The 25,323-nt window shown below is 42.5% G+C and overlaps 1 protein-coding gene across 20 annotated transcripts in view; it reads left to right on the plus strand.

Moving 5' to 3' along the window:
* FLCN (folliculin) overlaps window positions 1–18,010 on the plus strand; it is a 41,378-nt gene extending 23,368 nt beyond the window's left edge. For all 20 annotated transcript variants that reach the window (XM_060203258.1, XM_060203260.1, XM_060203247.1 and 17 more), the window contains 8 exons: window positions 546–706; window positions 4,477–4,568; window positions 11,109–11,299; window positions 12,987–13,100; window positions 13,974–14,097; window positions 15,019–15,150; window positions 15,254–15,359; window positions 16,660–18,010. In XM_060203258.1, coding sequence (XP_060059241.1) covers window positions 546–706; window positions 4,477–4,568; window positions 11,109–11,299; window positions 12,987–13,100; window positions 13,974–14,097; window positions 15,019–15,150; window positions 15,254–15,359; window positions 16,660–16,861 — 1,122 coding nt within the window. In that variant the 3' untranslated portion in view covers window positions 16,862–18,010. The remainder of the gene's footprint in view (window positions 1–545; window positions 707–4,476; window positions 4,569–11,108; window positions 11,300–12,986; window positions 13,101–13,973; window positions 14,098–15,018; window positions 15,151–15,253; window positions 15,360–16,659) is intronic.
* The last annotated feature ends 7,313 nt before the right edge of the window (window positions 18,011–25,323 follow it).

The raw sequence follows: 25,323 nt of genomic DNA on the forward strand, positions 1-25,323 counted from the left end.
TGTTGTTGATGTCGTTGTTGTTGGATAGGACAGAAAGAAATGGAGAGAGGAGGGGAAGACAGAGAGGAGGAGAGAAAGACAGACACCTGCAGACCTGCTTCACTGCCTGTGAAGTGACTTCCCTGCAGGTGGGGAGCCGGGGGCTCGAACTGGGATCCTTATGCCGACCCTTGCGCTTTGAGCCACCTGCGCTTAACCAATGGCGCTGCTGCCTGACTCCCAGAATGTAGCTATTTTAATCAGAGGGAAGGAGGAAGGGGAAAGAGGGAAAGGGGCACTTCTCAGATCTAACTTATGGTAGTACTAGGGATCAAACCTGGGCCTCAGGCATGGGAGTATAGTGGCGTCTGTGCTGGCTGGGCTAGCAAAGCCCATCTGTTGTGGCTATGAGACTTGTATCCTACTCTGTGGCCTTCACAGGGAGGGAAGGGGATGGAAGCTCAGGTATCAGGCCTCACATAATTGGCTGGTAGGGAGGGACTTGATCTGGGTTGCTTGGCTGGCTGTGTTCTGTTAAAGAGCTGCCTCTGCCTTTCACACTGCAGGTGTTTGAAGCAGAGCAGTTTGGCTGCCCCCAGCGTGCCCAGAGGATGAACACAGCTTTCACCCCTTTCCTACACCAGAGGAATGGCAATGCCGCCCGTTCACTCACCTCCTTGACCAGTGATGACAACCTGTGGGCCTGTCTTCACACCTCCTTTGCTTGGTAACCAGAGTCTCAGATATTTGGCAGCTGTTGGACTAAGCACTTTGCCTGTTTAGTGGGTGACTGCATGTGTTTGGGAAAGGCCGTTCTTGGATGACTGGTGTATTGACTGCTGTGAGCACCCAGCTATCCAGCTCCCCTCTCCCATGGCATCTTCCCCTGGGATATAGAAAGCCACATGGAGCTCAGTTCTCTGGAACAGTTTGAAAGTGATGTTATTGTGCCAAGACTAGATAATCCTCCCCTTTTTGCAATAAGCAGTAAACTTCACCCATGGAACTTCTGTGGGGTTGGAGTTGGCGAATGACTGTGCTGGGAGATTTGGGCCCCGACTCTCAGGAGTCTTTGTCAGCCTACAGTTTTGTCAGTCTGTCTTCATCTGGACGTCTATCTCCATTGTGCTGGTTGTGGCTTAGTGGCTCAATTTCTTGCCATGCACACATACAAGCTAGAGTGAGTGTCCAGGAAATGAGGTGGACCAGGTCTCAGCCTGACCTCAGCAGTGGCTCAGTGTCACTTCCAGCACCTGCTGTTTGGTACAGTTGTGCTGTAGCACTAGATAGCAGCATCTAGGCTGTAGGGAAGGAACAGCTCCATCTTGGGGGGGGGATTAAGCAAATTTGTAGGTATCCTAAAAAGCCACTGGAACCTATACTTTGTTCACAGATGGTTTCTATTCTTCCCATTGCAAATTCACTTCTGCAGCTAGTCAGGGAGGCAGTTCAGCAGATAAAAAATAGGATTTGAATATGTGAGGTCCTGGGTTTAATTCCAAGTACCACATATGCTAGAGAAAAGCCCTCCCTCACCTAACGTAGAGTTCCTCCTGTTTTCTTGATGCACTATTATCCAGGAACCTTTCAGACAAACCTAGTAAGCTGTATAGTAAACAATACTTCCCCATCACACGTGTGGCTGTTCACAGCATTTTACTGCTTTTCTAAAATTTATTTGACAGAACTGAGAGAAATTGAGATGGGTGGGGAATGTAGAGAGGGAGCAAAAAAGAAAGATACCTGCATACCTGCATCACCACTTGTGCATACTCGGGATTGCGCCTAAGAAGCATATGCTCTGCATCAGTTACATCTCTGCCCTTCAGAGTTGTTCTTATAATAAATATACAAATAGTATAATAATAAATATAGTCACTGTATTTAAAAATTTTATTATCTTTGTTTATTGGATAGAGACAGAAATCAAGAGAGTAGGGAGAGAGATACCTGCAATACTGCTTCACTATTTGCAGAGCTTCCCCCTGCAGGTGGGGACCAGGGTCTCGAACCTGGGTCTTTGTGCATTGTAATTTGTGTGCTCAACCAGTTGTGCCACGACCCTGCCCATTCCTTTCTCTAGAATCCTTTGCTTTGGTGTTTTTTTTGCCTCCAGAGTTATTGCTGGGGCTTGGTGCCTGCACCACAAATCCACTGTTCCTGGAGGCCGTCTTTTTTCTGTTGTTGCATAGGACAGATAGTGAGAGAGAAAGACAGCTGCCTGCAGACCTGCTTCACTATTTGTGAAGTGATTCCCCAGCAGGTGTGGAGCCAGGAGGGGGTCAAACTGAGATTCTATGTACATTTAACCTGGTGTACTACTGCCCGGCCCCCGGTGCTTTTTTTTTTTTTGAGAGTGGTGAGAATGAGTAAAATGCCATGTCACCACTCCGTCATTCATGAAATCTCCCTTGGTTCTGTCCATGGTGTCCTTTGTGGTGTGGTGTCATCAGGGCCTCTGGCAGAACAGGAAATGCACTCCACTGGGTGAGTCATTTCACAGGCCCTGCTTAGCACATCATTTCATTTCTTTCTTTCTCTTTTTTAATATTTATTTATTTTCCCATTTTGTTGCCCATGTTGTTTTTTATTGTGGTTGTTACTGATGTCCTCGTTGTTAGATAGGACAGAGAGAAATGGAGAGTGAAGGGGAAGACAGGGAGAGAAAGATAGACACCTGCAGACCTACTTCACCACCTGTGAAGTGACCCCCCTGCAGGTGGGGAACTAGGGGCTCAAACCAGGATCCTTAACACCAGTCCTTGCGCTTCGCGCCATGTGCGCTTAACCTGCTGCACTACCACCCAACTCCCTTCTTTTTTTTTTTAAAGAATTTATTTAGGGAGTCGGGCTGTAGCGCAGCAGGTTAAGCGCAGGTGGTGCAAAGCACAAGGACCGGCATAAGGATCTCGGTTCGAACCCCGGCTCCCCACCTGCAGGGGAGTCGCTTCACAGGCGGTGAAGCAGGTCTGCAGGTGTCTATCTTTCTCTCCTCCTCTCTGTCTTCCCCTCCTCTCTCCATTTCTCTCTGTCCTATCCAACAACGACAACAACAATAAAACAATAAGGGCAACAAAAGGGAATAAATAAATAAAATAAATATTTTTTAAAAGAATTTATTTATTTATTTATTTATTTATGAGGAAGATAGGAGAGAAAGAACCAGCCATCACTCTGGTACATGTGCTGCCGGGGATTGAATTCAGGACCTCATGCTTGAGAGTCTAGTGCCTTAGCCACTGCGCCACCTCCCAGACCACAACTCCCTTCTTTTCTTCCTTTCTTTTTTATAATATTTATTTTCCCGTTTGTTGCCCTTGTTGTTTTTGATTGTTGTAGTTGTTATTGATGTTGTTATTGTTAGATGGGACAGAGAGAAATGGAGAGAGGCGGGGAAGACAAAGGGAGAGAAAGATAGACACCTGCAGACCTGCTTCACTGCCTGTGAAGCGACTTCCCTGCAGGTGAGGTTCCAGGGGCTCAAACCAGGATCCTTGCGCTGGTCCTTGGACTTCGCGCCATGTAAGCTAAACCTGCTGTGCTACCGCCCGACTCCCCTCTTTTTTTTTTTTTCCTCCAGGGTTATCGCTGGGGCTTGGTGCCAGCACTATGAATCTGTTCTTGGAGGCCATTTTTCCCATTTTGTTGCCCTTGTTGTAATTGCTATTGTTGTCATAGCTGTTGTTGTTGTATAGGAGAGAAATGGAGAGAGGAGGGGAAGACAGAGGGGGAGAGAAAAATAGACACCTGCAGACCTGCTTCACCGCTTGCAAAACGACCCCTGCAGGTGGGGAGCTAAGGACTTGAACCGGGGTCCTTACGTGGCCCTTGAGCTTTGTGCCATGTGTGCTTAACCCGCTGTGCTACCACCCAGCTCCTTTTTTTTTTTTTTTTTTTTGCCTCCAGGGTTACGGCTGGGGCTCGGTGCCTGCACCATGAATCTACTGCTTGTGGAGGCCATTTTTTCTTTTTTTTCCATTTTGTTGTTCTTGTCGTTATTGCCATTGTTGCCATTGATGTCGTTATTGGATAGGGCAGAGAAATCGAGAGAGGAGGGGAAGACAGAGAGGAGAAAAGACTCTGCAGACCTGCTTCACTGCTTATGAAGTGAACTCCCGCAGGTGAGGGGCCAGGGGCTCGAACCAGGATCCTTGACTGGTCCTTGTGATTTTCGCCATGTGTGTTTAACCCACTGCTCTACAGCCTGACCCCCAGCTCATTATTATTATTATTATTTTTAATATTTATTTATTCCCTTTTATTGCCCTTATTGTTTTATTGTTGTAGTTATTATTGTTGTTATTGATGTTGTCATTGTTGGATAGGACAGAAATGGAGAGAGGAGGGGAAGACAGGGGGAGAGAAAGACACCTGCAGACCTGCTTTACCACCTGTGAAGTGACCCCCGCTCCCCCGCAGGTAATAAGATCAGGAGGCTGGATTAGTAGAAGCAAGTTCCATTTCTGCTTGGCAAGAATACTTTACTTTGTTCTTCAGGCTCCTGAAGGCGTGTGGCAGCCGGCTGACAGAGAAGCTGCTGGAGGGTGCGCCCACGGAGGACACATTGGTTCAGATGGAGAAGCTGGCGGGTGAGCCAGGCACCTGGTGCTGCAGCTCTTGCCTGCAAGAGCCAGAAGGGTTTGGGGGCAGGGAGACTTGGTGAAGGCTTTTCTTTTCTCTTAGGTGGAGAGTTTTGTTTTCATATTCTTTTTTGTGTTTCTAACAAAAAAGATTGTGTTTCTCAATAAATTGAGCAGATATATATATATTTTTTCCTCCAGGGTTATTGCTGGGCTCAGTGCCTGCACCATGAATCCACTGCTCTTGGAGGCCATTCCCCCCCCCTTTTTTTTTTGTTGCACTTGTTGTAGCAGATCTATTCTTGGGGCTTGGAAATCTGTGGAGAGGACTAACACTGACTGAAAGTTTCCAAGGGATTTCATGATAAGACTGAAATAGCCTTTTTAGTGGTCTCTCCTTCTTTGTTCATCAATAAGTACAGTAGTTTGTACATGCATAACATTCCCCTGTTTCCCATATAACAATACAACCCCCACTAGGTCCTCTGAATCCTTCTTGGACTTGTATTCTCCCCACCCACCCACCCCAGAGTCTTTTACTTTGGTGCGATATGCCAATTCCATTTCAGGTTCTACTTGTGTTTTCTTTTCTGATCTTGTTTTTCAACTTCTGCCTGAGAGTGAGATCACCCCATATTCATCCTTCTGTTTATGACTTATTTCACTTAACATGAATTTTTCAAGGTCCATCCAAGATCGGCTGAAAACAGTGAGGTCACCATTTTTTACAGCTGAGTAGTATTCCATTGTGTATATATACCACAACTTGCTCAGCCACTCATCTGTTGTTGGACACCTGGATTGCTTCCAGGTTTTGGCTATTACAAATTGTGCTGCCAAGAACATATGTGTACACAGATCTTTTTGGATGGATGTGTTGGGTTCCTTAGGATATATCCTCAGGAGAGGAATTGCAGCATCATAGGGTAGGTCCATTTCTAGCCTTCTGAGAGTTCTCCAGACTTGTTCTCCACAGAGGTTGGACCAATTGACATTCCCACCAGCAGTGTAGGAGGGTTCCTTTGTCCCCACAACCTCTCCATCATTTGTTGCTGTTACCTTTTCTGATGTATGACATTCTCACAGCAATGAAGTGGTATCTATCTCATTGTTGTCTTTATTTGCATTTCTCTGACAATCAGAGACTTAGAGCATTTTTTCATGTGTTTCTCAGCCTTTTGGATCTCTTCTGTGGTGAATATTCTGTCTAAGTCCTCCCCCCATTTTTGGATGGGGTTATTTGTTGTCTTGTTGTTGAGTTTGGCAAGCTCATTATATATGTTGGTTATTAAACTCTTATCTGATGTATGGCATGTAAAGATCTTCTCCCATTCTGTGAGGGGTCTCTTGGTTTGGGTAGTGGTTTCTTTCACTGTGAAGAAGCTTTTTAATTTGATGTAGTCCCATAGGTTTATACTTGCCTTAGTCTTCTTTGTAATTGAATTCGTTTCATTGAAGATGTCTTTGAAATTTATGTGGAAAAGAGTTCTGCCAATATTTTCCTCTAAGTATCTGATAGTTTGTGGTCTAACATCCAAGTCCTTGATCCATTTGGAATTTACTTTTGTATTTGGTGAAATACAGTGATTCAGTTTTATTCTTCTGCATGTTTCAACCCATTGTTTCCAACACTATTTGTTGAAGAGACTCTGCTTTCCCCATTGAATAGTCTGGGCCCCTTTGTCAAAGATTAGATGTCCATAGGTGTGGGGCCTCACTTCTGGGCTCTCAATTCTATTCCACTGGTCAGTGTGTCTATTCATGTTCCAGTACCAAGCAGTTTTGATGACAGTGGCCTATAATACAATTTGAGATCTGGGAGTGTGATGCCTCCAGATCTGTTCTTTTTTCTCAGGATTGTTTTGGCAATTCTAGGTCTTTTCTGGTTCCAGATAAACATTTGTAGCATTTGTTCTATTTTCCTAAACAATGTGGTTGGGATCTTGATGGGAATAGCATTAAATTTGTAGATGGCTCTGGGTAGTATATTCATTTTGATGATGTTAATTCTTCCAACCCATGAACATGGAATATCTTTCCACTTCTTTGTGTCTTTTTCAGTTTCCTTGAGTAGTGACTCATAATTTTCAGTATACAAGTCTTTCACTTCTTTGGTTAGGTTTACTCCTAGATATCTTATTGTTTTAGTTGCTATAGTAAAAGGAATTTATTTCTGGATTTCAATTTCTGCTAGCTTAATGTTTGCATAGAGGAATGCCACTGACTTTTGAATGTGAATCTTGTAGCCTGACAGCTTACAGCTTACTGTATTGCTTGATGATTTCCAAAATCTTCTTGCTGGACTCCTTAGGTTTTTCCATGTATACTATCATGTCATCTGCAAATAGGGAGAGTTTGACTTCTTCTCTTCCAATCTGTATCCCTTTAATTCCTTGCTCCTGCCTGATGGCTATGGCAAGAACTTCCAACACTATGTTGAATAGTAATGGTGATAGTGGGCAGCCCTGTCTTGTACCTGATCTGAGTGGAAATCCTTCCAGTTTTTCACCATTGAGTATGATGTTGGCTGTAGGTTTGCTGTATATAGAATCCACTATCTTCAGGAATTTTCCATCTATTCCCATTTTTTGTGGTGTTTTGATCATAAAGGGATGTTGTATTTTGTCAAAGGCTTTCTCTGCATCTATTGATATGACCATTTGGTTTTTGGTCTTGCTTTTGTTGATGTGGTGGATCACATTGATTGATTTACATATATTAAACCAACCTTGCATGCCTGGGATAAATGATGAACAATCTTTTTGATATACTGCTGTATCCGGTTGGCTAGAATTTTGTTCAGTATTTTCGCATCTATGTTCATCAGAGATATTGGTCTGTAGTTTTCTTTTTTGGTTGTGTCCCTGTCTGCTTTTGGTATCAGAGTGATGTTGGCTTCATAGAAGCTGGCAGGGAGTATTCCAGTGTCTTCAATCTTCTGGAAGACTTTTAAAAGTAGAAGTATTAGTTCTTCTTTGAAGGTTTTGTAGAATTCATTTGTAAAACCATTTGGTCCTGGACTTTTATTCTTGGGGAGGTTTTTGATAACTGTTTCCATTTCATTAGCTGTGATGTTATCTACTTCCTCTTGACTTAGTTTTGGAAGTTGGTAGGTATCTAGGAAATCGTCCATTTCTTCCAGGTTCTTTAGCTTGGTGGCATATAGTTGTTCATAGAAGCCTCGCATGATATGTTGAATTTCTGCAGTGTCTGTTGTGATATCTCCTCTTTCATTTAGTATCCGATTTATTTGGGTCTTCTCCCTTTTTCGTTTTGTGAGTCTGGCTGAAGGTTTGTCAATTTTGTCCACTCTTTTTTTTTTTTTTCTTTTTATGGGGGGAATTATGTGAAGTTGTACCCCTCTTTTTTTTTTTTTAAAATATTTATTTTATTTATTCCCTTTTGTTGCCCTTGTTGTTTTATTGTTGTAGTTATTATTGTTGTTGTCGTTGTTGGATAGGACAGAGAGAAATGGAGAGAGGAGGGGAAGACAGAGAGGAGGAGAGAAAGATAGACACCTGCAGACCTGCTTCACCGCCTGTGAAGCGACTCCCCTGCAGGTGGGGAGCCGGGGTTCGAACCGGGATCCTTATGCCGGTCCTTGTGCTTTGCGCCACCTGCGCTTAACCCGCTGTGCTACAGCCCGACTCCCAATTTTGTCCACTCTTTTGAGGAACCAACATTTACTTTTGTTGATCTTTTGTATGGTTTTCTTATTCTCAAGGTTATTTATTTCTGCCCTAACTTTAGTGATTTCTTTCCTTCTGGTTGCTTTAGGGTTCCTTTGTTCTTCTAGATCTTGAAGATGTGCAATCAAGCTGTTTATTTGTGCTTTTTTTGGTTTCCTAATGTGTGCTTGTATAGCTATGAACTTCCCTCTCAGTACTGCCTTAGCTGTGTCCCAAATATTTTGATAGCTGGTGTCCTCATTTTCATTGAACTCTCGAAACATTTTGATTTCTTCCTTTATTTCCTCTTTGACCCAGAAGTTGTTAAGAAGTGTACTGTTGAGCTTCCACATTTTGGGACTGTTACTAATCTTTTGTTGATTGTTAAGTGTTAGTTTAGTTCCACTGTGGTCTGAGCAGATGCTTGGGATGATTTCAATGCACTTGAATTTGCTGATGCTGTTCTTGTGGCCTAACATATGGTCTATCCTTGAGAATGACCCATGTAGATTTGAGTAAAATGTGTATTCCCGTTTCTTGGGATGAATGAATCTGAAAATGTCCAATAGTTCTTGTTTATCTATCTCTTCATTTAGCTATCTTATGTCTTTATTGATTTTCTGCCTGGATGATCTGTCAAGTTGAGAGAGTGGGGTGTTGAAGTCCCCTACTATGACTGTGTTGCTGTTAATATATTGCTGTAGCTCTTTCAGTAGATGTTTGATGTATTTAGATGGCTTCTCATTGGGTGCATAAATGTTAATAATTGTTAAGTCCTCCTGATAGACTGATCCTCTGAGCATTAAGTAGTGTCCATCCCTATCTTTTTAAATCTTACCTATTTTACAGTCTATCATGTCAGATAGGAGAATAGCTGTTCCTGCCCTTTTTTGTGGGCCATTGGCTTGTGTGATAGTTTTCCATCCTTTCACTTTACGTCCCTGTTTGTCTTGTTGAGTTTAGGTGTGTTTCCTGTGGACAGCATATTGTTGGGTTGTATTTTCTGATCCATCTTCCTACTCTGTATCTTTTAATAGGTGAATTCAGGCCATTGACATATATTGATATCAAAGATTGAAGATATTTTAACGCCATTCTTGTAGAGTTTTAGAGTGTTCTGATATATGTCCTATTTATGATGGTCTGACAGTTTATAGAAGACCTTTCAGAACTTCTCTCAGGGAAGGCTTGGTGATAGTTGATTCCTTCAACTCTTGCTTATCTGAGAAGGTTTTGATGCCTCCATCTAGTCTGAATGACAGTCTAGCAGGATATAGTATTCTTGGTTGAAAGCCTTTCTCATTGAGCTCTTGATAGATATCTTGCCATTCTCTTCTGGCCTGTAGTGTTTGTGTGGAGAAGTCTGCTGCTAATCTATGGGTTTTCCTTTGTAGGTGACTCTTTGCTTTTCTCTTGCAGCCTTCAGGATCCTTTCTTTATCCTTATTCTTTTCAATTCTAAATATGATGTGTCTTGGTGTCTTTAAGTCTGGGTTAATTCTGTTTGGGACCCTCTGGGTTTCTTGAATCTTTATGTCTTTGATGTTGTCTAGACTAGAGAAGTTTTCAGCTATTATGGCCTGGAGAATGCTTTTTTCCTCTCCTTCTCTTTCTTCTTCTGGTATGCCAATAATGCGTATATTGTTTCTTTTGAAGTCATCCCGTAGTACTCTGTTGTTGTTTTCAGTGTCTCTTAATCTTTTTGAGATCTCTTACTTCTTTTTTAATTGTCTCTAATTCGTCCTCGATCTTGCTAATTCTGTCTTCAGCCTCATTGATTCTATTCTTCTGCCCTCTACTGTTTTCTGGAGTTCATCTGTTTTGTTGCCCTGTTCTGATACTGTTTTAGCTTGTTCAGCTAGTTTTGTTCTTAGCTCAGCTATTTCTGCATTCAGCTCTTTAATAACCTTGAGATAGTTAGTGTTTACTTCCATAGTCTCATTTGTTGTTCCTGTATTTCTGATTACAATGTTTTCAAATTCTTTACTCACTCCTGTGATTATTTCCTTAGCTATTGTTTGGATGTTGAACTCGTTATTTTGTGCTTCACCCTTTGGGGGGTTTTTAGCTGGACTGTTGTCCTGGGGTGTTTCTCCAATATTTCTTCCTGTTGGTTTACCCATTTTATATATTATGTTATGAGTTCACTCTCTTAGTACTTTTCAAATTACAGATCACTGTTTCCTGGATTGACTTGTGTCTAAGTAAGGTAATTAAAGGGTTCACAGTGGTGGAAGTTAACAATTGTTTCAATAGTATTTTAATCCCTGAGTTGTTGCTCAGTGATTTAAAAGCCTCTTTTTTTTTTTCTTCTCTGTAGGCTATAAGTAGGCTTCTTAGCTTAATCACTGACTCCTGACCAAGAGATAAGGCAAGGTGTGGCAGAGATAGTCCAGTGGTTATGCAAAGAGACTTTCACAGCCCCATAGCTATGCCACCGAGGTATAGGTCTTTTCCTGAGTTTCCTGGTTAGATCTCTGTCCCCTGGTGTCCCTCCCTGCCGCTGCTCCAGATTCTGAGGGCAGTAGCAATGGAGACCCAGAGTTGCACTTGGTGAGTCTCCCGGGAGTCCTCTCCTCCCTTCATCTGTCCCCTTGTTGGTGGAGCAGACTGGAGGTGGTGTCTCAACTGATAAACCACCGGACTGTTACCAGCCACTTAGTCTCTCCCTATGCTCCTCTGTCACCAGCCACGTGTGTTTGTACTCATTTGTGATTTGGTGGGTTCCTGTAGTCGTTCTAGTCCTGTCTTGTTTCAGTCCCTGATGGTCTCCTTTGGTATTCCTAGTTGATCCAGGAGAGGAGAGGAGAAGAGAGGAAAGAAACAGATCTGCTGCTGTTTGTAGCCCCGCCTCCAGAAGTCTCCTGTTGTGTGTCTTGCAGACTTAGAAGAGGAGTCTGAAAGCTGGGACAACTCTGAGGCTGAAGAGGACACCAAAGCTGTGGCCTTGCTAGAGGGGGCAGAAGGGCGGGAGCTCACCAAGTACCCCACAGACTCTTCCCTGCTCTCCAGCTGTGGGAACTGGCAGGCTAGGAAGCTGTCAGTTTTCAAATCCTTGCGGCACATGCGGCAGGTAGGGGTGGTTCAGAGCAGCCTGGAAAATTGGCAGTGAGGAGGAACCATGAGCCTCCTGGTGGGCAACTAATAGCAGTGATGGACTTCTAGGGTGCATTAGCTACAGGATCAGCCCCCTTTTCATTGCTGATGCAGAAGTCTTCACTTGATTGGCTTTTTTGAGTGCTCAGTCTCAACCATTCTGTGATTCTCTAGAGGTACCAAATAGCACTTTAATAGGTTTGCATGCAGCATAGGCTGCAATGTGAAAATGACATTTATCCCTACAAAGAATTGGAGACAGTCTGAATGTCCAGCCATAGTAATTGTGTCTGGACAATGGAAGGCACTCAGTTAAGAAAGCAAACATTTGGGAGCTGGGCAGTAGCACAGGTGGTGCAAAGCACAAGGACTGGCGTAAGGATTCCAGTTCGAGCCCCTGGCTCCCCACCTGCAGGGGAGTCGCTTCACAGGTGGTGAAGCAGGTCTGCAGGTGTTTATCTTTCTCTCCCCTCTCTGCCTTGCTCTCCTCGATTTCTCTCTATCCTATCTAACAACAACAACATCAGTAACAATAATAACTACAACAACAATTAGAAAACAAGGGCATCAAAAGGGAATAAATAATTTTTTTTTAAAAAGAAGCAAACATTCACTCATATATATGCACACTTAAATTCACATGCATTTATTTACATATACCACAGACACCACATGCATTTATTTACACACATCACACATAACAGTCTCTATTATTGCCAGGCTTTATCGCTCTGGGATGACATTTTCAGATAGAAGAGAGACATAGAGCACACAAGTGAAAAAGACTATAATGCTGATGCTTCCTCTAATGTGGTGGGGACCTGGCTCAAACCTGGATCATGAGTATGACAAAGCAGCACACTATCTAAGTGAGCTATTTTGCAGTATTCACTGTGGCTGTATTTAGCTTTATGGGGTTAGTGAATCCAAACCGCTCTTCCATGAAGGGTGTGTATATAGCTGAAATTATCTTTGTTGATGGCTTTCATGGATTCAGGTTGTGAGAAATCATGAAGGGATGAAGGGGGGGGGGGAGTTTGGGAAAATGAAGTGTTGTGGCCTCCTGGTTTGAGCTGTTAGTATTTTTAGATATCAGCTTGGCCTCTTCTAAAATCCCAGTGCCATTCAAGTTAAAATTAATATTAAGACAGAATTAGGACATCATAATTCTTTAATGACCCTCAGTACCAAAAGATCAATAGCCATAAAGAACATGCTTAGAGCCTTGGGGCTCTGTATATTGGTTTGATTGCAGTGATGATTTTTCTGGGTATGGTTGGGAAGTAGGGTTGTGTGGAAGCTCTGTTCTTTCTGAGTGCTGAAGTGTCAGAGACCTGATAACTTTCTCCCAAATGGTTCAGAAAAATATAGTGTGCAGAGAGATGGGAGGAAGTACATGTTACAGAAAGATGACTTTTCCAACTTCAAATTTAAAAAATAAAATAAAATTGAGGGAACAATCTTAAAAGTATATGGTACTTTGTAATCAGGCTTTTAGGTGTGAACCTGGGGCTTTCACTAGTCCACTTTCAACCTTGGGAAAGTCCCCTGCCTCCTTCTCTCCCACCCCACCTTACTTTATTACAAGGAGAAAGTTTCTAGATGAACAGATGATTGGAGGGAAGGAAAGCTGAGGGTAGAAAGCCCTACATTGTATTTTGTAGGTCCTGGGAGCCCCATCTTTTCGAATGTTGGCCTGGCATGTGCTCATGGGGAACCAGGTGATCTGGAAAAGTAGAGATGCAGACCTTGTCCAGTCAGCCTTTGAAGTTCTTCGGGTAAGAGCGCTTTTCTTCTTTGTTTTATAGAACAGTATTTGCCCAGTGGGTCTAAAAACAATCCTGTGTTAGACTGTGTTAGAGATAGGAGGTGGCACTGCAGGTAGAACACAAGGCCTGCACAGGTGAGACCTGGGGTTACATCCCCAGCACTATGTTTGCCATGGTCTAGCTCTGGTCTCTGTGTGTCTTATCTGTTTCTCTCCCTCTTTCTCTTTCTGTATCTCATAATGCATATATTTTTATTTCCATCAGGGTTATTGCTGGGGCTTTTGTGGTCTATACCACAAACCCACTGCTCTTGGTGGCCATCTGTCTTATCTATCTACCTATCTTCCTTCCTTCCTTTTTTTTTTTTTTTGGATAGAGACAAATTGAGATGGAAGGGGTGAAGTAGAAAGAGAGAGAGAGCTGCTGCAGCACTGCTTCACCACTTGTGAAGCTTCCTCCCTGCAGGTGGAGGCCAAAATACCTGAACCCAGGTACTTGCTTATGGTAATGTGTGTGCTCAACCACTTCCTGGCCTTTCATAGTAAATGAATCTTTTGAAAAATAAATTAACTAAGTAAAGGCAATGCTGTGATGGAGTGGCATACATTTAAAGTGATGCATACCTGTATTTCTGAGAGACATACAGTGTTTTAAGACAGAAGTCAGGGACCTATGTAAGATGTGACTACAAAGCATGAATCAGGCCCAACCTATTGCCCTGATTAGAGTTTGGGCTGTGTTGGAGACTCTGTTTGGGCCTGCATGGCCTGGCTTGCCTTCTGGAGAAAGGGGTGGCTTTGGACTGAGCAGTGGGAGTGTGGATGCTGGGGTGGGCAGGATGTGCCCACTGCTCTGATTTCTGAGTTGCTCTGTCTTCTGCAGACCATGCTGCCAGTGGGCTGCGTCCGCATCATACCCTACAGCAGCCAGTATGAGGAGGCCTACCGCTGCAATTTCCTAGGACTCAGCCCCCAGGTGCAGGTCCCCTCCCATGTGCTGTCCTCAGGTAAATGCTTTTCCTGTCTGAGCCCCAGCAGCCACACACTCAGAAGTGCAGATGGATCTAGAATGCTAGGATGCTGCCTGCTAGAGCAACTTGCCCAGGGCCTCTTCCCAGCCTTTAAAATGCATGTTGGTGTCACCATTCTGGGGCAGGGTTGGGATTGACAAATGAATGTCAGGACCATCTTGGCATCCTGAGTTAGAGGCAGGCCATCCCCATCCTCTCATTTCTACCCTAAATCTGCTCCAATATTCATCAGCACAAAAGGACTTGCTCAGCCCTTGCTTCACCCTCAGTGCTGCCGAGCTTAGTTTGCACCGAGAACCAGGGAGCTATGGCTCCACATCTAGGGGGCATGGGAGTGTGCACAGGCACAGGTCCAGCCTCCACACCCCAGTGAGTAGCTTGGCTGAGTGCATCTGCAAGACTTTTGCTGCCTTCAGGCTTGTTTGCTGTCCACTGGCCCTGAGTTCCCTTGTATCCAGCTTTCTGAGTCTTTAGGGGCTTCAGTCTTTTTTAGTAGGCAGTGGTTACAGTTTCCAGAAGACTTTTAAATTCTTGAGTCTACTAGCTGTATGACCTTGAACAAGTCACTCAGCTTCTTTTGTTTGTTTCTCTAACTATAAAATGGGGATAGTAGTAGACCCACTCTCATAGTTACTTAGTGTTAAGTGAATAAGGTATACAAAGTAATTAGTATTATTGTACTACAATTCCTTTTTCTTACTAGTTTCATAAACTTGAGTTCCTCTTACGGATACATTGCTGCAGGCTTTCAGTGCCTAGGCATTGATGGCAGGAGACTGTATATTTGTTCTAGCCCCTAGTGGGTCTAAGATAATTTAGAGTGGGAGAATAAGGAAAGCTGTTAAGACTGTAACAGGAAACATGTCACATAATGTTGTGTGTTTTGTATTGTTGCAGAATTTGCTGTTATTGTGGAGGTCCATGCTGCTACCCGCTCCAGCCTGCACCCCACTGGCTGTGAGGATGACCAGTCTCTCAGCAAGTATGAGTTTGTGGTGACCAGTGGCAGCCCTGTTGCTGCAGACCGAGGTGTGTGTTGCTGAGTGGCCACCTCTCACCAGAATGAGACTGGGAAGGTATTGGGGTGCTTTTTGTTCCTCCTGTGCTGACACTTCCCCACCTCCATTTCCAGTTGGGCCCACTATCCTGAACAAGATGGAAGCTGCTCTGACTAACCAGAATCTGTCCGTAGATGTGGTAGACCAGTGCCTTGTCTGCCTGAAGGAGGAGTGGATGAAGTAAATATGCCTGCCCTACTTCCTGGAGTCTGCTTCTGTATGGGGAGGCTGGGCTGTGAGAGCAGTACACTCTGCTGAGAAAAATCCAGGTTCCACTTCCAGACTAAGAGGCAAAACCAGGGCTCCTGGGAGAAGTGGTGTACAGAGGATCATGGGTTCAGATGCCATTTCTACTGCGTGACCCTCAACAGCTAACCCAGTATCTCTCACTTCCAAGGGAAGCTTTATTTTTGCTATTTTTAAAATCTGAAAATCAGGGCAGGAAAATCAGGGAAGATAGCATAATGGTTAGGCAAAGAGACTCTCATGCCTGAGGCTCAAAAGTCCCAGGTTCAATCCCCCCATACCACTGCAAACCAGAGATGAGCAGTGCTCTAGTAAAAATAAGTGACAAATCTGGGACTGGAGAGGTAGCTCTATGGGTAGATTGCATACTTTCTGTGTGTGAAGTCATGAGTTTAACCTGGCACCATGTGAAAGCACCAAGGACAAAAGCAGATGGATGGTGGAACAGTGCTTTGGTGTCTTATTTCTCACTTAGGAAAAAAAAAAAAGATGGAGGAGGTCTGAAGGTGCCTCAGTGGTATACAAACCCAAGGCCCTTGGTTAGTCCCCGGCATGGGGGGTGGGGAAAATTAGAATGCTTTTCCCTTCTTATCATTTACTTATTTATTTACTCCCTTTTGTTGCCCTTGTTTTTTTATTGTTGTAGTTATTACTGACATCATTGTTGGATAGAACAGAGAGAAATGGAGAGAGGAGGGGAAGACGGGGGGGGGGGGGAGAGAAAGACACCTGCAGACCTGCTTCACCCACCACCTGTGAAGTGACTCTCCTGCAAGTGGGGAGCTTGGGGCTCCAACTGGGATCCTTACACCTGTCCTTGCGCTTCACGCCACCTGTGCTTAACCCACTATGCTACCGCCTGACTCCCTTTATCAAGCATTTTGAGGAAAGGTGCCTTCTTAGTAAGGTTTTTTTTGTTTGTTTGTTTGTTTTTGTCATATTCAATTAGCCATTCTGATTTCAGATAATACAGTTATACTAAAGAGTTTAAAGAAAGTTATTTTCTTTTCCCCCTAATTTGATGCACCAATCATACCACCCAGGGTTAACACTGATGTGTGAGCCATCTCCTAAAGTATGTTGGGGTGAACTGTGGTCTGCTCTGCTCTCTTCTAGGCTTAGTAATCCTGATCACTTTCAGAGCTATTGCCAGTTTTATAACAATGTATGATCAGGACTAGGATTCTGGTGATGGTGCTGTGGTACTGAGTACTTTGTTCTTGGTTTCTTGCAGCAAAGTGAAGGTCCTGTTTAAGTTCACTAAGGTGGACAGTCGGCCCAAAGAGGACACACAGAAACTCTTAAGTATTCTTGGTGCCTCCGAAGAGGACAATGTCAAGCTGCTCAAGTTTTGGATGACAGGCCTGAGCAAGACCTACAAGTCCCACCTCATGTCTACCGTCCGCAGCCCCACGGCTTCAGAACCACGTAGCTGATGCTATGGTCATTACTGGTTGGTGATGACCATCCTTGCCACCAGCTCAGGGATGGGTCTTTTCCCTGGCAGTCACTGATTGTCCTTCCATTTGTGAATTTAGAGGGAACAGAACTTGGGCTTCAACTGCTATCTGTGTGGGATTGGGCCTGCTGTAGTTCTTAGCACCAATCCTGAGCTTGACAGAGGCAGTAGGGAATGTGTGACAGCAGGTTCCCAGTGGAAGAAGACACTAAGGTAAATAAATGGGTATCTGTCAGCTGCTGTGGACTTCAATCTCACTGTAAGGAAAGACATGTCAGGTCAGCCTGATCTTGGATACTTTAGCTATCATAACATAGCTAAACTATGTTAATATATCTCAAGGCTAATATTTGAACTTTTCTTTCTTTAAACTCAACAGGGTTTCCAGGTTTGTATGTTTTTGTCATAATTGTGAATTTCCAGGACACACACTGATTCTTAGTCATTTTTTTGTAATCTGCTTTTTGAAGTAGGGCTCTGGGAAAGGCTTTGGGGGGTAGGGATGGATGTTTTCCTTATCTTTATAGATCCTCTGGAATGTCTGTTTTGAAATCATATGACTACCAAGTCTTCTGGATATGCTCCCCTGTGGTAACTTTGAAACTTCCCTGCAGACTGGGGATGTAACTCAACAGCAAAATCCATGTTTTGCATGTATGAGGTCCTGGGTTCAATCCCCAGCATCCCCCCCAAAAATAAATAAATAAATGATTTAAAGCATGGGTTTAAAACGAGAAGGAAAAGAAACGGACCTGTAGGTCGAAACAACCTACAGCTGCTCTGTAAATAGTAAGCTCATGACCTTTTTGACAAGATGTTGCTTTGCTGATGTGTCAGATTGAACTCACTGGATTTGCCTGACTTGCCATACATAAAGTTGAAAAACCCTACTTGATTTTATTCCTTATCACTTTGTCCTCTAGTGCTTCTTTAAACATTGCCATTTACTGCAGGTAAGTTTTCAGATCTAGTGATGTAAGACAGTGACTAAAATATTTCAACAGTTTTGCTGATTTGTTTATAGTTTTTAATTTATATTTAACATAAGTATTAAATTTATATGACTAGTTGTCTATACCATGCAAGAATTTTGGAATACAATAAAGATGTATTTTTGTAAACTGTTGATGGTGTGGTTTTGTTGTTCAGGTACCTAAAATTTTTGCTAGACCTATCACAGGAAATACAGTAGTAAAAATAACACCGTGAGAACTTCCAGAGAGATGGCTATCCAGCATGCAATTCCACCACCTGCTCCAGAGATTGTTAACTCTACAGAGGATCTTAAACAAATTTTCATAAATAACCACCTACAAGCCAGAGGAGAATTCCAAGGAATAGGGCAGTGATGAATTTGTTAGAAGAGGAAAAACTACATAACATCAATAAGATCCCAACATGAGATAGTAGGTCCTATCAAGATACAGGGAGGGTAACCCTGCCCAGGAAGGAGGGAGTGATTTATGAGCTCAGGAGGCTATTGCCCTAAGAACAGGTTCTCTGTAGACTAAAACAGGAGATTTTTTTTTTAATCTTTATTTATTGGATAGAGACAGCCAGAAATCAAGAGGGATGGGGGATAGAGAGGAAGAGAGAGAGACACCTTGCAGCACTGCTTCAGCACTTGTGAAGCTTTCCCCCTGAACGTGGGGAAAACAGAAGATCTTTTTTTTATTATTTATTTATTTATTTATTTTTTATTAAAGAAAGGATTAATTAACAAAACCATAGGGTAGGAGGGGTACAACTCCACACAATTCCCACCGCCCAATCTCCATATCCCACCCCCTCCCCCGATAGCTTTCCCATTCTCTATCCCTCTGGGAGCATGGACCCAGGGTCATTGAGGGTTGCAGAAGGTAGAAGGTCTGGCTTCTGTAATTGCTTCCTCGCTGAACATGGGAGTTGACTGGTCGGTCCATACTCCCAGTCTGCCTCTCTCTTTCCCTAGTAGGATGGGTCTCTGGGGAAGCTGAGCTCCAGGACATATTGGTGGTGTCTTCAATCCAGGGAAGTCTGGCCGGCATCCTGATGACACCTGGAACCTGGTGACTGAAAAGAGAGTTAACATACAAAGCCAAACAAATTGTTGAGCAATCATGGACCCAAAGCTTGGAAAAGTGGAGAGGAAGTATTAGGGAGGTACTCACTGCAAACTCTAGTATACTTCTGCTTTCTTACTTTGGTGCCATACTCCAAACTCAGTCAATTTCTGCTTTGCGTTTCTACTTTTTTTTTTTTTTTACATGCATAACATTCCCCAGATTCCCATTTAGCAATACAACCCCCACTATTTCATTCATCATTTTTCATGGACCTGTATTCTCCCCACCCATCCACCCACCCCAGAGTCTTTTACTTTGGTGTAATACTCCAATTCCATTTCAGATTCGACTTGTGTTTTCTTTTCTAATCCTGTTTTTCAACTTCGGCCTGAGAGTGAGATCATCCCATATTCATCCTTCTGTTTCTGACTTATTTCACTCAACATGATTTTTTCAAGGTCCATCCAAGATCGGCTGAAAACGGTGAAGTCACCATTTTTTACAGCTGAGTAGTATTCCATTGTGTATATATACCACAACTTGCTCAGCCACTCATCTGTTGTTGGACACCTGGGTTGTTTCCAGGTTTTGGCTATTACAAATTGTGCTGCCAAGAACATATGTGTACACAGATCTTTTTGGATGGATGTGTTGGGTTCCTTAGGATATATCCCCAGGAGGGGAATTGCAGGGTCATAGGGTAGGTCCATTTCTAGCCTTCTGAGAGTTCTCCAGACTGTTCTCCACAGAGGTTGGACCAACTGACATTCCCACCAGCAGTGCAGGAGGGTTCCTTTGACCCCACACCCTCTCCAGCATTTGCTGCTGTTACCTTTTCTGATGTGTGACATTCTCACAGGAGTGAAGTGATATCTCATTGTTGTCTTGATTTGCATTTCTCTGACAATCAGAGACTTGGAGCATTTTTTCATGTGTTTCTCAGCCTTTTATATCTCCTCTGTGGTGAATATTCTGTCCAATTCCTCCCCCCATTTTTGGATGGGGTTATTTGTTGTCTTGTTGTTGAGTCTGGTAAGCTCTTTATATATGTTGGTTATTAAACTCTTATCTGATGTATGGCATGTAAAGATCTTCTCCCATTCTGTGAGGGGTCTCTTGATTTGGGTAGTGGTTTCTTTTGCTGTGAAGAAGCTTTTTAATTTGATGTAGTCCCATAGGTTTATACTTGCCTTAGTCTTCCTTGTAATTGGATTCATTTCATTGAAAATGTCTTTAAAATTTATGCGGAAAAAAGTTCTTCCAATATTTTCCTCTAAGTATCTGACAGTTTCTGGTCTAACATCCAAGTCCTTGATCCACTTGGAATTTACTTTTGTATTTGGTGAAATACAGTGATTCAGCTTCATTCTTCTGCATGTTTCAACCCATTGTTTCCAACACCATTTGTTGAAGAGACTCTGCTTCCCCCATATAATAGTCTGGGCCCCTTTGTCAAAGATTAGATGTCCATAGGTGTGGGGCCTCATTTCTGGGCTCTCAATTCTATTCCACTGGTCAGTGTGTCTGTTCATGTTCCAGTACCAAGCAGTTTTGATGACAATGGCCCTATAATATAGTTTGAGATCTGGCAGTGTGATGCCTCCGGTTCTGTTCTTTTTTCTCAAGATTGTTTTGGCAATTCTAGGTCTTTTCTGGTTCCAGATAAACATTTGTAGCATTTTTTCTATTCTCCTAAAAAATGTGCTTGGGATCTTGATGGGGATAGCATTAAATTTGTAGATGGCTCTGGGTAATATATTCATTTTGATGATGTTAATTCTTCCAACCCATGAGCATGGAATATCTTTCCACTTCTTTGTGTCTTTTTCAATTTCTTTGAGTAGTGACTCATAATTTTCAGTATACAAGTCTTTCACTTCTTTGGTTAGGTTTATTCCTAGATATTTTATTGTTTTTGTTGCTATAGAAAAAGGAACTGATTTCTGGATTTCAATTTCTTCTAACTTAGTGTTTGCATAGAGGAATGCCACTGACTTTTGAATGTTAATTTTATAGCCTGACACATTACTGTATTGCCTGATGATTTCCAAAAGTTTCTTGCTAGATTCCTTAGGTTTTTCCATGTATACTATCATGTCATCTGCAAATAAGGAGAGTTCGACTTCTTCTCTTCCAATCTGTATGCCTTTAATTCCTTGCTCCTGCCTGATTGCTATGGCAAGAACTTCCAATACTATGTTGAATAGTAATGGTGATAGTGGGCAGCCCTGTCTAGTACCTGATCTGAGGGGAAATGCTTCCAGTTTTTCACCATTGAGTATGATGTTGGCTGTAGGTTTGCTATATATAGACTCCACTATCTTCAGGAATTTTCCATCTATTCCTATTTTTTGTAGTGTTTTGATCATAAAGGGATGTTGTATTTTGTCAAAGGCTTTCTCTGCATCTATTGATATGACCATGTGGTTTTTGGTCTTGCTTTTGTTGATGTGGTGGATTACATTGATTGATTTACGTATATTAAACCAACCTTGCATGCCTGGGATAAACCCCACTTGGTCATGATGAACAATTTTTTTTGATATATTGCTGTATCCGGTTGGCTAGAATTTTGTTCAATATTTTCGCATCTATGTTCATCAGAGATATTGGTCTGTAGTTTTCTTTTTTTGGTTGTGTCCCTGTCTGCTTTTGGTATCAGGGTGATGTTGGCTTCATAGAAGCTGGAAGGGAGTATTCCAGTGTCTTCAATCTTCTGGAAGACTTTTAAAAGTAGAGGTATTAGTTCTTCTTTGAAGGTTTTGTAGAATTCATTTGTAAAACCATCTGGTCCAGGACTTTTATTTTTGGGAAGATTTTTGATAACTGTTTCAATTTCATTAGCTGTGATGGGCCTGTTCATGTTATCCACTTCCTCTTTACTTAGTTTTGGAAGTTCGTAGGTATCTAGGAAATCATTCATTTCTTCCAGGTTCTCTAACTTGGTGGCATATAGTTGTTCATAGAAGCCTCGCATGGTATGTTGAATTTCTGCAGTGTCTGTTGTGATATCTCCTCTTTCATTTACTATCCGATTTATTTGGGTCTTCTCCCTTTTTTGTTTTGTGAGTCTGGCTAAAGGTTTGTCGATTTTGTTCACTCTTTCGAAGAACCAACATTTACTTTCATTGATCTTTTGTATGGTTTTCCTATTCTCAATGTTATTTATTTCTGCCCTAACTTTAGTAATTTCTGTCCTTCTGGTTGCTTTAGGGTTCCTTTGTTGTTCTTCTTCTAGGTCTTTAAGATGTGCAATCAGGCTGTTTATTTGTGCCTTTTCTTGTTTCCTAATGTGTGCTTGTATAGCTATGAACTTCCCTCTTAGGACTGCTTTAGCTGTGTCCCAAATATTTTCATAGCTTGTGTCTTCATTTTCATTGAACTCTCGAAACATTTTCATTTCTTCCTTGATTTCCTCTTTGACCCAGAAGTTGTTAAGAAGTGTACTGTTGAGCTTCCACATTTTGGCACTGTTACTAATCTTTTGTTGATTGTTAAGTGTTAGTTTAATTCCACTGTGGTCTGAGAAAATGCTTGGGATGATTTCAGTGCTCTTGAATAGGCTGATGCTGTCTTTGTGGCCTAACATATGGTCTATCCTTGAGAATGATCCATGTGGATTTGAGTAAAATGTGTATACCAGTTTCTTGGGATGAATGACTCTGAAAATGTCCAATAGTTCTAGTTTATCTATCTCTTCATTTAGCTCCCTTATGTCTTTACTGATTTTCTTCCTGGATGATCTGTCAAGTTGAGAGAGTGGGGTGTTGAAGTCCCCTACTATGATTGTGTTACTGTTAATATATTGCTGTAGCTCTTTCAGTAGAAGTTTGATGTATTTAGATGGCTTCTCATTGGGTGCATAGATATTAATAATTGTTAAGTCGTCTTGATTGACTGATCGTCTGAGCATTAAGTAGTGTCCATTCCTATCTTTTTTAATCTTATCTATTTTAAAGTCTATCATGTCAGATATGAGAATAGCTGTTCCTGCCCTTTTTTGTGGGCCATTGGCTTGAATGATAGTTTTCCATCCTTTCACTTTAAGTCTGTGTTTGTCTTGTTGCGTTAGGTGAGTTTCCTGTAGACAACATATTGTTGGGTTGTGTTTTCTGATCCATCTTCCTACTCTGTGTCTTTTAATAGGTGAATTCAGGCCATTCACATTTATTGATATCAAAGATTGAAGATATTTTAACGCCATTCTTGTAGAGTTTTAGAGTGTTTTGATATATGTTCTATTTGTGGTGGTCTGGTTGTTTATAGGAAACCTTTCAGAACTTCTTTCAAGGCAGGCTTGGTGATGGTTGCTTCCTTCAACTGTTGCTTGTCTGAGAAGGTTTTGATGCTTCCATCTAGTCTGAATGACAATCTAGCAGGATATAGTATTCTTGGCTGAAAGCCTTTCTCATTGAGCACTCGATAGATATCTTGCCATTCTCTTCTGGCCTGTAGTGTTTGTATGGAGAACTCCGCTGCTAATCTTATGGGTTTTCCTTTGTAGGTGACTCTTTGTTTTTCTCTTGCAGCCTTGAGGATCCTTTCTTTATCCTTATTCCTTTCCAATCTAAGTATGACATGTCTTGGTGTCTTTAGGTCTGGGTTAATTCTGTTTGGGACCCTCTGGGCTTCTTGAATCTTTATGTCTTTGGTGTTGTCTAGACTAGAGAAATTTTCAGCTATTATGGCCTGGAGAACGCTTTCTTCCTCCCCTTCTCTTTCTTCCTCTGGTAAGCCAATAATGCGTATATTGTTTCTTTTGAAGTCATCCCATAGGACTCTGTTGTTGTTTTCAGCATCTCTTAATCTCTTTTTGAGATCTCTTACTTCTTTTTTAGTTGTCTCTAATTCATCCTCAATCTTGCTAATTCTGTCTTCAGCCTCATTGATTCTATTCTCTCTGCCCTCTACTGCTTTCTGGAGTTCATCTATTTTGTTGCCCTGCTCTGATACTGTTTTAGCTTGTTCAGCTAGTTGCCTTCTTAGCTCAGTGATTTCAGCTTTCAGCTCTCTAATAACCATGAGATTATTAGAATTTTCTTCCATATTCTCATTTGTTGTTCCTGCAGTTCTGATTACAATTTTTTCAAATTCTTTACTCACTCCTGTTATTATTTCCTTAGCTAATGTTTGGATGTTGAACTCGTTGTTTTGTGCTTCGCCCTCTGGAGGACTTTTAGCTGGACTCTTGTCCTGGTTCGAGTCTCCATTATTTTTTCTTGTTGTTTTAACCATTTTATATAAGTTAACAGTTTTTTCAATCCCTGAGTTGGAGTTCAGTGGTGTAAAAGCCTTTTTTTTTTTTTTCCCCTGTAGGCTATGGTAGCCTGAGGGCTTTTAAACTATCAATAGGCTTCTTGGCTTAATCAATGACTCCTGACCAAGAGATAAAGCAGGGTGTGGCAGAGATAATCCAGTGGTTATGCAAAGAGACTTTCACAGCCCTTCAGCTATGCCACCGAGGTATAGGTCTTCTCCTGAGTTTCCCGGTTAGATCTCTGTGCCCTGGTGTCCCTCCCTGTTGCTGCTCCAGATTCTGAGGGTAGTAGCAATGGAGACTCAGAGTTGTACTTGGTGAGTCTCTGGGGAGTCCTTTCCTCCCTTCAGCTGTCCCCTTGTTGGTGGAGCAGACTGGAGGTGGTGTCTCCACTGACAAACTGTCGAACTATTAGCAGTCACTTAATCTCTCCTTAGGCCCCTCTCTCCTCTCTGTCACCAGCCACGTGTGTTTGTACTCACGGGTGATTTACTGGGTTTCTGTGGTCATTCTAGTCCTGTCTTGTTTCGGTCCGGGTGGTCTCCTTTGGTATTCCTAGTTGATCCAGGAGAGGAGAGGAGAAGAGCAGATCTTTTTTTTTTTTAATTTTTTTTAAAATTTTATTTATTTATTTCCTTTTGTTGCCCTTGTTGTTTTATTGTTGTAGTTATTGTTGTTGTTGTCGTTGTTGGATAGGACAGAGAGAAATGGAGAGAGGAGGGGAAGACAGAGAGGAGGAGAGAAAGATAGACACCTGCAGACCCACTTCACCGCCAGTGAAGCGACTCCCCTGCAGGTGGGGAGCCGGGGTTCGAACCGGGATCCTTATGCCGGTCCTTGTGCTTTGCGCCACCTGCGCTTAACCCGCTGCGCTACAGCCCAACTCCCAAAACAGAAGATCTAAATGTGTATAGGGGATTAACTTTGTTGACCAGCAAACTCAAGGCAGGCAGTGGCAGTGTTCAAGTGCCTACATTTGAAAACAAATATAAAATCTTAAGATTTTACTTACATGGTGGTACAACTAGCCTCATAGTCCAGAATTGGTGGACCTCATACATCAGCTGACTTCCAGTAGCCAAAGGACAGTAGAGGGAGGAAGCCATTGCTGACTCTTGGATCTCCCCATCTCAGACA

The sequence above is a fragment of the Erinaceus europaeus genome, chromosome 12 (assembly GCF_950295315.1).
Source record: "Erinaceus europaeus chromosome 12, mEriEur2.1, whole genome shotgun sequence".
Taxonomy (NCBI): Eukaryota; Metazoa; Chordata; class Mammalia; order Eulipotyphla; family Erinaceidae; genus Erinaceus; species Erinaceus europaeus.